General features: G+C 40.7%; 1 protein-coding gene across 4 annotated transcripts in view; it reads left to right on the forward strand.

Moving 5' to 3' along the window:
• PLCB1 (phospholipase C beta 1) overlaps positions 1–14,678 on the forward strand; it is a 788,982-nt gene that overhangs the window by 562,407 nt on the left and 211,897 nt on the right. For all 4 annotated transcript variants that reach the window (XM_051846235.2, XM_008256382.4, XM_051846234.2 and 1 more), the window contains exon 11: positions 11,482–11,639. In XM_051846235.2, the coding sequence (XP_051702195.1) occupies positions 11,482–11,639 (158 nt within the window). The remainder of the gene's footprint in view (positions 1–11,481; positions 11,640–14,678) is intronic.

The raw sequence follows: 14,678 nt of genomic DNA on the forward strand, positions 1-14,678 counted from the left end.
TAGGATTAAAGAGGAAACAGACGCCGGCGCCGTGGCTCACTAGGCTAATCCTCCACCTTGCGGCGCCGGCACACCGGGTTCTAGTCCCGGTCGGGGCGCCGGATTCTGTCCCGGTTGCCCCTCTTCCAGGCCAGCTCTCTGCTATGGCCAGGGAGTGCAGTGGAGGATGGCCCAGGTGCTTGGGCTCTGCACCCCATGGGAGACCAGGAAAAGCACCTGGCTCCTGGCTCCTGCCATCGGATCAGCGCGGTGCGCCGGCTGCAGCGGCGGCCATTGGAGGGTGAACCAACGGCAAAAGGAAGACCTTTCTCTCTGTCTCTCTCTCTCACTGTCCACTCTGCCTGTCAAAAAAAAAAAAAAAAAAAGGAAACAGATTCCACAGAGTATTTTTAACAAGTGTAAAACACAAAATAATATTTATCTTTTTATTAACATAATTTAAATGAGTCAAAGAAATATGTTGTGATATTTGCAACAAATGGAATATGATGTGAAAATATTTGTGATTTCTACAGGAGAAAAAAAGCATGGATCATGCTAATATTACTGTGGCTTATGACCTATATTCATAACTGTAGAGAATGTTAAAATTGAAGATGTAAACCTTTTTCTCATCTAAATTCAAGGAGTCTCTGGAAAGTCAAGCTGAGTCAAGACCTTTAACTTAAAGGATCCAAAGTATAACTTTAAAAACCTGGGTTCATGTTTGGCACAGTGGTTAAGCCACCACTTGGGACACCCACATCCCATATGAGAGTGTCTCAGTTTATATCCTGGCTCTGTTTGGGATATCAGCATCCTGATAATGGGCACGCTGGGGTGCAGCAAATGATAGCTCAAAATTTTGCATCCCTGCCACTTGCACGAAGACTGAGATTGAGTCCCTAGCTCTTGGCTTCAGCTTGACTCAGCTCTGGCAGTTGTAGGCATTTGGAGAGCAGATGGGAGATTGCAGTATTTCTCTCTGTCACTCCATTTCAGTACATATATGTTTTCTAAATAATAAAATCCTAGCACACGATAGAGTCTTGCATTTATCATATACTTAGGACAAGATTCTTAAAAATACTTAAATTTATGCCCAGTTGAATTTTGAATATTTTATATGGTCTTATCTACCTGAAAGTCACAATACTGAGTGATCTTAAAACAATCCATTTAAGTCCAAAGATGCCTTTTAATTGATGTACTGATATTCATGACTTTCTAGGGTATTTGTCATGTAGAGTCAGCAATACCAAAATGATTGAATGGTGAGACTAATCAGATATTCACTCTATTCTTTCCAATTTCCTTGGGAAAATAGTGATTTTTCTCTTTCTGCATACCATTGTGGACTTAAGCTTTTCAGATTTTGTGTGTATTCATTTAATGACAGTCACTATGCTCCTTCTGTTGGCCAGATTGTCTCAACTTTGAGCAGTGGGAGACCTGTATAGGCTGGCATCTGCATCCTCTTGACATGACACTTTGCTTTTGAAAATGTCTTTGATTTCTGGCACATAAAGATCTTCCAGGCTCACCTTATTTCTTTCTGCTCCAGACAAGGAATCATTTTCCCAACAAGTCCTGGTTCCTTTAGGTGGAATTAAACACAGTATGTGTAACGATCATCATGACCCTGTGTGCTGTTTCTGAACTATTTCAGTGAACAAAACAAGGGAAGACAGATATTTTTATTTTTTTCTTATAAAAGCATGATTCACAATTATTTCCACCCATATCTTCTGACTTAAATTCCTGTTTCTGTAGCTGTGCTTCCTAGCAATCTGGTTACCTAACAATTTATACATAATTACTCATTTGCTTTACTAACAGCACAATAATAATTCTAAGAAAATGGGTCAACATTAACACATTAACACAAACAGAAAAACTACTCAATTTTTTCCTTTTTAAAATTTTTATTTATTTTCATTTTATTTGAAAAGTGTGGAGAGCAGAGAGAGAGTGGGGGTGTTCCATCCCCAAATGGTTGCAACAGCCAGGGCTAGACCAGGCCAAAGCCAGAAGCTGGGCTCTCCATCTATGTCTCCCATATGGGTGGCAGGGCACTAGTACTAGGGCTGACATCCACTGCCTTCCCAGAGTATTATCAAGAAGCTGGATAAGAAGCAGAGCAGTCAGGACTCAAACTTTGAATACTGTTGTTGCAAGTAGTGGCTTGACCTGCTATTCCACAATGTGGGCCAAACAAGTAGCACCTTAACTTCTGTGTAAAATGTCCATCCCAGTTATTTAAAAACAAAACAAGACAAAAACAAACGCACTGCATTTCGTTAAGAATTCTCAGTCAGTATCATTACTTCTAGAGTCACTCATATGGCCTCTTTCCCTTGAACTTTGTTAGAACAAATATGGCAGAGAATTTCACTCCATTGTGTCAGGCTGGTTTCAATGTGAAGATATTAGCATAAAAACCTCATTTGACTTATGGGTCAATTTGGTTTTATTTTATACACTATTAGTAGTATCATTATTTTAATTGCAGATAAAATATTATAAAACTTTTATTTTCAAAAGTTGATAAATGTAAGCATTTATGATCTGAAATTGCAAACTCCCCAAAACCAATCAAGAATGTTATAACATAGAATATTATGGAACAATAGGGCTCATATTAAATTTTAAAATCAATACCTAGAAGATAAGTGATTTTATTGCCATTTCCAGAGAAGTAGAAATTTTGTCTGTGGAAACATTATTTCATATAGGAGGTATTTGTGGAAAAAGGGAAGGTTTTCTTTTCAAATGAGTTTAAGAAATGCTGCGTACAAAAATTAGCCTCTGCTAGAATATATATTACATTTTAAAATATTTATTTTATTTATTTGAAAAGCAGACAGGCAGGCAGGTAGACATAGAAAGATCCCCTATTCATGGGTTCACTCCCCGAATGCCCTCTAACCCTTGGGCTGGGCCATCTAATCTGAAATTCAGTCCAAGTCTTCCCAAGAGGAACAGGACCCAACTACCTGAGCCACCACTGCTGCCTCCAGAGTGCACATTAACTGAAACAGGAATCAGGAGCAGAGCTGAGACTCAAAGCCAGGCACTCCAATATGGGATATGAGCATCTCAAACAGCATGATAACTGCTACACCAGGTGCCTATCCAACTGTAGTGTATTTTGAATATAGGAAAAAGGACCAGAGATTTACAATCATTAAGGAGATGACCAGTCTTACATCTCCCTTGTCATTACTGTAATTCTTTTTTGAGCAACTTAAGAACTTGTATTCCTGAGAAATACTGTTCCAAATCAGGAGAATTAAAATATGTGGAATATTTTATTTTGAACATTCAATGAAATCATAAAAATTAAATATACAGTATGCAGAACCAATCATTTTAGCAGTGCATTATTATGTCTATTTTTCTACTCATTTTTGCCCCTTTGTTGAATATTGAACATGCCCAGAAGAAAAAATAAATTGAATCATTGAGAGAAATATATGCACAAAATTAGTTGGTTTTTAATTACAATAGTCATTTTCTAGGGTTCTGGATGGTCTTGCAACACTCAGCAATGGTTATGCTTTAAATTATTGTTTTTCCTCAAGGAATCCACTCTTTGACTCAAGGAAACAATCCTAGAATGAACAGTGTGCAGTCATTTCAACATACTTTGTAGCTCTTCATAAACCCCCTCATGCTCCGAATCATTTGGGAGATAATGGCTCTGGATACACAGTCTAGGCAACATGGTTCTATCTCTGGATATGAATGTCTTTTTTCAGCTTAAGAAAAAACCTTATAAGGGGTCAGCTTTTAAAGCACGGTGGTTAAGATGCCACTTTGGATGCCCACATTCCATATTGTAGTGCTTGAGTTCAAGCTCTAGCTGCATTTACAATGTCAGCTTCCTGCTGATGTGTCCCCTGAAAGACAGCAGTGATGTCTCATGTGGTTAGGTTCCTGCCTCCTTCGCAGGAGATCTGGATTGAGTTATCTGTTCCTTGCTACCGCCTAGCCAAGCCCCAACTGTTGCAGGCAGTAGGGAAGTGAACCAGCAAATGAGAGGTAGGTCTCTTTCTGTCTCTCAAATAAATTATATTGACTTGAGAGCTTAGGTATCTCAATAATCTGAGGAATTATGATTGATTGTATCAAATGATTATTTAGCTACTTTCCTCATGCTTTTTTTTTTTTTTTAGAATTATTTCATTTATTTGAAAGACAGAGTTACAGAGAGAGGTAGAGACAGAGAGAGAGGTCTTCCATTCTGCTAGTTCACTCCCCAAATGACCGCAATGCTCAAAGCTGAGCCGATATAAAGCCAGGAGCCAGGAGCTTCTTCCAGTTCTCCATATGGGCGCAGGGTCCCAAGGACATGGGCCATCTTCCACTGCCCTCCCAGGACATAGCAGAGAGCTGGATTGGAAGAGGAGCAGGTGGGACTGGAAGCAGTGTCCATATGGATGCCAGCGCTGCAGGCTGGGGCCTTAACCCACTGTGCCACAGCCTCGGCCCCTAAGAATGTGTTTTGACTGCAGAACCAGCCTAAGAATGATTCAAGCCCTAGTTGTGCTTTTGTGTCATCCTCTACCAACCCAGGCTTTGAGTCTTTCGTATTTCCTCCATTTATCCCTGAGCAAATGCTACCTTTCACTATTTATTTCATATTTAAAGCATATACCTACCTGGAAGACATGAGTGGTAGAGTGGAAAGAAAGTGAGCTTGGGAGACATAACAGACTTTAAAAAAATTCATGGAAGCCGGCGCCGTGGCTCAATAGGCTAATCCTCCACCTGCGGCACCGGCACACCAGGTTCTAGTCCCGGTTGGGGTGCCGGATTCTGTCCTGGTTGCCCCTCTTCCAGGCCAGCTCTCTGCTGTGGCCCGGGAGGGCAGTGGAGGATGGCCCAAGTGCTTGGGCCCTGCACCCACATGAGAGACCAGGAGAAGCACCTGCCTCCTGGCTTCGGATCAGCACAGTGCGCCGGCCGCAGTAGCTATTGGAGGGTGAACCAACGGCAAAGGAAGACCTTTCTCTCTGTCTCTCTCTCTCACTGTCCACTCTGCCTGTCCAAAAAAAAAAAAAAAAATTCATGGTAACTAATGGAAAAAAAGCTAATCTATAGAAGTGAAATTGACACTTTGAAATGCAATGACTTTAAATAGCTCTTGTCTCAACTGTTGAGGAACAAGGTTTTTTTTTTTTTTTTTTCGTACTAACTACTCTAGTTAGTGTAGGGTTAATTTTATGTGTATAAAGTTAATTGAAAATAAATCTTAGTAAAAAACAAGAATGGGATAAGAAAGGGAGGAGGAAGAAGAGTTGAAGGGAGGGAAGGATGAGAAGAATCACTGTGTTCCTAAATGTGTATATATGAATTGCATGAAGATTATATTCCTTGATAAAAGGTTTCTAGATAAATAAATAAAAGGCCATTTTGGTACAAACATTTTTTAAATAATTTTTAAGATTCCTTGTTAGTGTGGATATAAAGAATTTTTATACAAAACCAAGCTTACCTTTTTTTATAAAAAAGGTTTCTTTATTTGAAAGACAGAGTTACAGACTGAGAAAGGCAGAGACAGAGAGAGAGGTCTTCCATCCACTGGTTCACTCCCCAAATGACCGCAATGGCTGGAGCTGAACTGATCCAAAGTCCGCTTCTTCCGAATCTCTCACATAGGTGTGGTGGCTCAAGGACTAGGGCCCATCCCCCACTGCTTTCTTGGGTGCATTAGCAGGGAACTGGATCAGAAGTTGAGCGGCCTGGACTCGAACTGGTGCCCTATGGGATGCCAGCACTGAAGGCTGGGGCTTTAACCCACTGCACCACAGCGCCGGCCCCAAAAGATAAATTTACCTTTAAAATTTTTTTAGTTTATTTGACATGCAGAGAGACAGAGACAGCTCACATTGCTAGTTCACTCCTCAAATGCCCACAAGGTTGTGACAGAACTGAGCTAGAAGCCAGAAATACAATTCAGGTCTCTTACATGATTAGCAGGAACACAACTTAGTTGAGCCATTGCCAAGTCTACCTATAGTCTGTATTAGCAAAAAGCCAGTCAAGAGCCTGAACCAGGGGCAAGCATTGTGGCACAGTGAGTAAACCTGATGCCTGCCATACCAGCATCCCATATGAGCACTGGTTCAAGTCCTGGCTGTTCCATCTCCAATCCAGCTCCCTGATAATGCACCTGGGAAAACAGAAGATGACCCAAGGGTTTGGGCCCTTACTACCCACATGGGAGACTACAATGAAGCTCCAAGGCCATGGCTTCAGGCTGGCCTAGCCATGGCCATCGCAGCCAATTGAAGAGTGTAGTAACTCTATCTTTCAAACAAATAAATAAATCTTTAAAAAATAAAGTAAAAAGAGCCAGAGCTAGTAATCAAACCCTAGCACTCTTGAGATAGAAGCATCTTAACCTCTAGGCTGAACACCCTGTTTCTAAATTTATCTTTTAATTCTTTTTTCTACAAACTTTTTGAAGTACTTTATAAACTGTCCTGGCTTAAATTTGCCTTTAAGTAAATTATATACTGAACTCTTCTGAACCTTGGGTTTTTTTGTTTGTAAAATGAAGACAAATTTAAAACAGCCAGGGTTCTTGTGTCTGAATGCAAGAAGATGCTGTAACTTAATGGGCTTCAGATTAATGGATTTATTACCTCACACAGTAAGTTGCCCAGCAGAGAAATGGTTGAGTCAGGAATTCATTTTTTTTTTTTTTTTTGACAGGCAGAGTTAGACAGTGAGAGAGAGACAGAGAGAAAGGTCTTCCTTCCGTTGGTTCACCCCCCAAATGGCCGCTACGGCTGGCGCGCTGTGCCAATCCAAAGCGAGGAGCCAGGTGCTTCCTCCTGGTCTCCCATGCGGGTGCAGGGCCCAAGCACCTGGGCTATCCTCCACTGCCTTCTAGGGCCACAGCAGAGAGATGGACTGGAAGAGGAGCAACCGGGACTAGAACCCGGGGTACTGGCACCGCAGGCAGAGAATGAGCCTAGTGAGCCGCGGCGCCGACAGGAATTCATTATTGTCATTGGGCATCCAGGTACTCCTTTTTGGTGCCTTCATATTTTCACAGTATTGCTACTCCATGAGTCAAGATCCACAGGCACAGGAAAGGTTCCTGTGTGTGTTCCTTTCTAAAAGTGAGGGAAATGTTCCTAGATGTTCCCCTAACATCCTTCCCCAGCCCCCGTCCAGTAGACACCTGTATATGATGGAACCCAGAGTTATGACCATGTGCTCGTGCCCACATCAGTCACTAGTGCAGTAAATGTAACTGCCATGACTGACTTAAAAGGGTCAAGATTTACCCTAAGACTGAGTTGTAAACCCTGAAGCATATCAGAACCTAAATAAACTACCCCATTGTGAAGGAGAAAGGGTGACCTGAAGCGTAGGATTGAGATAAGAGTTTAAACTCACTGATGAATAAGAAACTTGTTCTTTGCTTACACTTGTGTCCCTACCTGAATTGTAAGGGTACAAAATATGTCTCCTGTATTTTTCTATCCCATTAACTAGCATTTGCCTCCCACAGAAAAGTTGTTTGGGAAGATGTACAGACACCAATGGGGAAGCTCCTATAAACAGTAAGGCATATGTTTCAAGTTGTTTTCTCAAAGATGGGAATCTTTGGGCTCTTCCCAGACATTTTTGCACATAAGGCATCTCATGGCAATTGGCTCTGTGTTCAAGAGCTTCATGGTCTCTCTAGTGAGGCAACAAAGACTGTGGCAACAGAGAAAGAACAGCTCCATCAAATTGATGCCTTCAAAGATGATCAAGATGAACTACACGTTTTCTGTAGTTTGAGCAATACCCTCAGGTGTAGCTGTGGGATTCAGTGCACCAAAATGGCTATTCCAGAATTAAAAGCAAAGAGAAAGCAGTCAGCATTAACAAATGCATCACATTCTAGAACTTTTTTGCCCTGGCAGTTAAAGAGAAGACAAAAAATAATGATAATCATAAAAGATAGGAAATTAATCACCGGTCTTTGAGATCTGAAAAAGTCTGTATTGCTAGAAGGATTGTGTTTTTTTTTGTTTTTTTTTTGTTTTTTTTCAATTTTCTGGCCCCTTCTATCATTTGATGCCTTGGGTAATCTGAGACAAAGCTCAAGGGAATCCAAACAGCCACCCAATATGAGTGCAGTCAAGTGAGAAGCTGCAGAGCTGTGACTACAGGCAGTAATAGTCTTATGAACTGATCTGAGAGGTAGCTGCAGGTCAGAAGTTCAATCAAGGGCTTGGAATATGTTGCAGAAGCTGTTCACAGCCAGTGGAGATGATGCCAAGTGTTGAAAGTCTAATGACAAATCCCAAATCCCAACACCTGGTATTCCACTGACCTCAGAAGCTATGTTTATTTGCTCTAATCAAAGGGAAATACAGTAGGTAAATGGAATGTGATAATGAAAAGGTCAAAATTTTAAGGAAGAAAAATAAACCAACTTTGAGAATGGTAGAAAATAATGAAGAATATTAATACTTGTGTTTGAGAAAATCTCCATAAATGAAGTAAAACTGCAGGAAGTTAGTATGCATTCCAAAGATTAGGAAAATTAAGAATAAATATAGATTTTCAAAATATTTCTTTGAGAGACTTCCACTTCTAATAAAATATTATTTATTCTAACAATGAGCAACAGTGTTGCATTGGAGTAATTCTGTTGGTTTTAGGAGTTGGATAATAAACAAAGATATATAAATACACACTCATTCTTTAGTTATTTTCAAGTTCTTTTGTGGCTACATTCTGAATGTTTTTAAAGACATTGACTGGGGGCCGACATTATGATGCCACAGAGGCATCCCACATCCAAATTACCAATTTGAGTCTCAACTGCTCTACTTCTAACCAGCTTCCTTCAAATGCACCTGGGAAGCAATGAGTGATGGCCAAAGTACTGCAACCGATGTGGGAGACCAAGGTGCAGCTCCTGGCTTTGGCCTGGCCCAGTCCTAGCCCTTATGGCCATTTTGGGAATGAACCAGCTGATGGAAGATCTCTGTTTCTCTCTCTCTCTCTCTCCCTTTGCCTTTCAAATAAATAAATATTTAAAACATCAGCTTTTTGATACTTCAAAAGTCTTCTACTTGTTCTTTGGCATAAAAGAATTACAAATTCAAAAAGTTCTAGAAACTCATGATAGAACACTCTACTAATCAGTTAAGTATCTACTTTCTACACCTTTAAATCAGATTTAGCTTTTAAATCCATGGCAATGCTAGTAACACCCAAACAGTATGAATGAAATAGACTTAGTGATTGCACAGAATATGATAGTGTTAGATACAGTCAATAGACAATTACCTAAAGAAGTACAGACATAAAAGTCTATCCTTAAAGACTAGTGCAATTTTTTGAGGGAAAGCACTTGGCAATGAGTTAACTTAATAATAATTTGAATTCTTCACTACCTTTAGCTAGCATAGCTGTCCCTTAAATTTAGGAATAATGCACAAATATTTGTTTTCCTTCTCCTTTCACTATCCTATTAACTTTTATACAGGAAGACCTTTGTAAATCCTTGTCATGATAATAAACTTCAAGGACATTATAAATGGAAAATTGATTACCCAGCTTCAGGATCTTTCCTGATTGTTTGCCAGTGTTTTTTCTTTTGCAAAATACATTTCTGTGTTCAAAAACAAAAACACCTCTTTTTCCAGTACAGAAAAGTGATTATGCAAACATACTTAATCAGCCTTTCAGTGTATTGACCAAGGCTCTTTAGAACTCAAGAATGTCATCTTTTTGTTATGCTGATGGTGAGTGTCCTGACATGCATATAAAAACAAAACTAAGCCAATAGCCTTAATCCCATTTTCTTTGTCCTGTGTGTCTCCACAGGGCAGAGTCATTTCAGAGTCATTTTGACAGTTTTCATCCACATGCCATATTTTAACTGGCTATAAAAAAATGATGGAGGTTTTTAAGAGTATAAGTCAAAGAAAATCTTACTTTGGAAAAACCAAAGATTTAAATGTGTGTGTTGATAAGGTGCTTGACTCCCAATTTTTATTATTCACCTTCTCAAAATAATTTATAGAGAAATTAGTGACTTCCATTCCCTTCTTAAGTGAAATAGGAATAGTTTGGCTTCCATGCCTAGTATTTTCTGTCATCGTGCCTCTCAGGTGCTTTGACTATCACAAATCTCATGACTTCAGTAGGATATTTCAGTCCTGTTCACAGAAATTTTAATTTTGATAAAATTTTTCTATTTTGTCTTTTGTTGCTTGTGCTTCTGGTGTCATAGCTATATAACCGCTGCCTAATCAAGGTCATAAAGATATACCCCCATGTTTTCTACTAAGAGGGTTTTATTTTTATTATTATTATTTGAGAGGTAGAGTTATAGATAGAGAAAAGGAGAGACAGAGAGTGAGAGGTCTCCCATCCTCTGGTTCACTCCCCAGATGGCCTCAAGGGCCGGAGCTGTGCCATTCTGAAGCTCCTTCTGGGTCTCCCATGCGGGTGCAGTGGCCCAAGTGCTTGGGCCATCTTCCTTGGCTTTCTCAGGCTATTGCACAGAGCTGGATCGGAAGAGAAGCAGCCGGGATGCAAACCTGTGCCCATATGGGATGCTGGCGCCACAGCACCAGCCCCTCTAAGAGTTTCATAGTTTCACCCTTATATTTAGGAATACCATTGATTTTGAGTCAATTTTTTGTATGTGATGTGAGACAAAGATCTGACATCATTCTTTTAAATATGACTCCCCAGTTTTCTCAGAATGTTCTACTAAACAGACAATTTTTCCTGCATTGAATTACCTTGGTAATCCTGTTGAAAGTCAGTTGACCATAAATTGAGAGTTTACTTCTTGAGTGTTAATTCTAATTCACTAATCTGTATGTCTAACATTATGCCAGTACCTTACTGCTTTAATAATTGTAACTTTGCAATAAATTTTAAAATTGAAAAGTATGATTCTTCTAATTTTATTTTTGTATTTCAGTATTTTATTGACTAAGAAGGGTCCCTTATATTTCCAAGTGAAGTTTGGGATCAGCTTGTTAATTTCTGCCAAAAAAAAAAATGGGATTTTGATGGGAATTGAGTCTGTAGATCAATTTGGGGAATCTACTTCATGAGCAGACTGCTGGATCTGCTACATGCTAGCTTTGGAAATCTGGGCAACTGAACTACTCTATGCCATTTTCATTATCTGAACTGGGCATTTTTACAAAAATAGCTTTAGCAGACAATTTTTATGAAGATTAAAAGGTTAATACATATAAAGCCAAAGATCTATAAAAAGCATATGGTAAACATGTATTATGTCATTGTTATGTCTCTTCCCCCAACCTACTGCTAGGGATCCACAATTCCATCTGGGATAGTACCACCACTTTCTGGTAGGTTGAGACAAAAGCTGAGACCCTCTGTTTCAGTGCTTGAGCTCCTTGTTTTCCCATAGCTGATGGGCCTTTCTAGGATGCTACTGTTATCTTCCTTGCTTCATGGGATTCTAGGCTATGTTTTGTCGGTGTCTTGTAGCTGGCCAGCTGGCTGGAAACTCCTCTGTCGAGATGTATCGCCAAGTACTTTTGTCTGGTTGTCGCTGTGTGGAGCTGGACTGCTGGAAGGGACGGACCGCAGAAGAGGAACCTGTCATCACCCATGGATTCACCATGACAACTGAAATATCCTTCAAGGTAGAGTGCATGAATGTCCCTAGGGAGACCTGACCTCTTCTGGGTAAAGCCTCTTAAGAGAAAGTCCATGTGGTCACAACTAAGTCCATAGGCTGTGCATCATCTTTCTAGCTAGAGACACTAAAATTCATCATGTTATCCATGGGTAACTGCCATTAGATGAATGACTTGATGTTAACCAATTTATGTGGAAGATATATTACAAAAAAGAAATATCCCCTTTTTTGTCTTTTCCTATTTAGCATTCTTGTTTTCTTGTGTTTATTATTATAAAATATAACATACATAATGAAGAATGCATGCAAACTATATGATCTAACTAATGAATATAAGATGCACACCTATGTAACCATACAACCTAACTCAAGAAATAGAAACTCACTGATGCCCAAGTAGCACCCCCATGCACCCATTTCCATCAGAATGACCACGCTGTCCAGAAGTGACCATCATCCTATTCTGGTGACCACTGCTCTGCTTTTTAAAGCTCTGCAAGTACAGCCCTAAACAGTGTTGCTTCACTACCTTGTTAACTTGATATAAATTGGTTTATACTGTAGCCTACATTATTTTGTGTCTTGCTTCTTTCACTTCATATTGTTCAGAAAATTCATTGTTGGATATATCTCTAGTTTGTTTGCTTTCCTTATCAGGAAGACCATGGTTGATAATGATGATATTAATTACTGCTATTCAATTATTTACATAAAATCCCATTCTGTTAACTAGCTTTTGGCATATTGATACCTACTGGTCTAAGACCCCTATGAACACACCTGTGGTCAGAGTTGAATTTACTTCCTTGTGGGGAACAGGGGCATCTCAATAAATGTGTTAGAAAGAACTTAGGATTTGAGCTTAAATTAGGTGATTTGAGGGAGGATTGAAAGTAGTACTGTGCTGTGGATTGAACACTGTGAGGAAGCAGAAAAAAACATCCTATAATTTGATATCTTAATAAATCCTATTTATGATTAGCAGGACTAAAGCTATTATTAGTAAAGAAATACCAGTCATTCTTATTAGCCAGGAATGAGGGTTGTCTTTGGTCTTCTACTTTTTCCACCCTTGACACTATCCTATACCATAAAGGTTCTCACATTATATATATGAACACCCAAGCCCAGATTTCCAAATTATGTCCATGATCCCTGCAAAGGGCCATCCCAGGGGATTGGCATCATTTGGGTGGGAAGCTAGGGCCTCAGGTACCAGCAAAGTGAACTGGAACAGGGGGCATATTTGCTTTTCAACCCTTTGGAGGGGAATCAGAAGAAAAGAGCTAGAACCCATTGCATGGACCCTATTACCCTGATTACCTGAGTCTCAGGGCAGAACTGGCTCTGGGTCATTAACTTGTCATACGTAACCAAGGAAACAGTGCTCAAGTATCTGTGTAGCTAAGGAGAGAATGGGGAGTCAGAATACTGAGAGGCTAGAATATTGGATGAGTTTCATGTTAACATCACCAAGGTGGGTGGCAAAGCTTTGGATGAAGAAGACAATATGGGCCGGCACCGCGGCTCACTAGGCTAATAATTCTCCACCTTGCGGCGCCGGCACACTGGGTTCTAGTCCCAGTCGGGGCACCGGATTCTATCCCGGTTGCCCCTCTTCCAGGCCAGCCCTCTGCTGTGGCCAGGGAGTGCAGTGGAGGATGGCCCAAGTACTTGGGCCCTGCACCCCATGGGAGACCAGGATAAGTACCTGGCTCCTGCCTTCGGATCAGCGCGATGCGCTGGCTGCAGCGCGGCGGCTGCGGCGGCCATTGGAGGGTGAACCAACGGCAAAAGGAAGACCTTTCTCTCTCTCTCACTGTCCACTCTGTCTGTCAAAAAAAAAGAAGACAATGAGTCTATTTTCAAATCTACACTGATTTAGGGAAAGCTTAGTCAATGGCAGAAGTGAAGGGGTGAAAACCGGTTTGGCAGTTTCAGAACAACTGGGATTTTTTTTTTTCAGGATATGGATAAGTAATATTTCAGAAGTAGCTTTGGGAGCAAAATTATTCCAAACCCCAGCATTTTGCCTGGAGCTCTTGAGATGTGAGAAAAGAAATGGCTGTCACTTGAGAGAGCAGCAAGAGAGAAGCAAGATTGTCAAGAGATAGCCAGTTTCAGTTTAGACAAATGGCTTTTTCTGATCAAAGTTACTGTATACAACAAAGAAACTTTTCAGAAGTGGTATCACTCGCACCTTAAAATATGTTTACTGTGTTGTATCTAAGGAATTTGACCTATGATTTCTTAAACTTGGGCTATATTTCAATTATTAGAGGAAAAATGGCCCTCTTCACTAATTTTTATAACAAAGATTAAAAAGGGCTTGACCTGAATTCTGAACAATGTCTTTCAAAGATGAGACTACTTTTTTTAAAAAAAGATTTTATTTGAGAGGTAGAGTTACAGACAGAGGGAGAGACAGAGAAAGGTTTTCCTTCCGTTGGTTCACTCCCCAGGTGGCCGAAACAGATGGAGCTGTGCTGATCCAAAGCCAGGAGCCGGGTGCTTCTTCCCAGTCTCCCACGCGGGTGCAGGGGCCCAAGCACTTGGGCCATCTTCCACTGCTTTCCCAGGCCATAGCAGAGAGCTGGATTGGAAGAGGGGCAGCCGAGACTAGAACCGGCGCCCATATGGGATGTGGGCGCTGCAAGCGGAGGATTAACCTACTGCGCCACAGCGCCGGCCCCTGAGACTACTTTTAAAACCAAGCACTCTGCAGGTCTTGGGATTTTCTTAAACAAAAATCGATAGGGTTTTACTTCATTTCTGTATTCTCCCACTTCCTCCACCAACTCCCACTATTGTCCTTTTCCACTTACCGAAGATCCCAGCCTATCCTGGTTGGGATGTTTAGGAAAATGTGGGGACGGGTGACCCTGGTGTAGGGCCAGTGCAGTTTGGTTTCATTTCTCTGCTGATGGATAGAGATGATCCTGGAGTGGCAGACAGTGCTTTCTGATGGAGCTGAGGCAAGGATGGCCTTGCACTTGACTCACCACCAGGAGGACCTGCTCCTCCCCCACATTGCCTTCAGCCC

This window comes from Oryctolagus cuniculus, chromosome 11 (assembly GCF_964237555.1).
Source record: "Oryctolagus cuniculus chromosome 11, mOryCun1.1, whole genome shotgun sequence".
In the NCBI taxonomy this organism is placed as follows: domain Eukaryota; kingdom Metazoa; phylum Chordata; class Mammalia; order Lagomorpha; family Leporidae; genus Oryctolagus; species Oryctolagus cuniculus.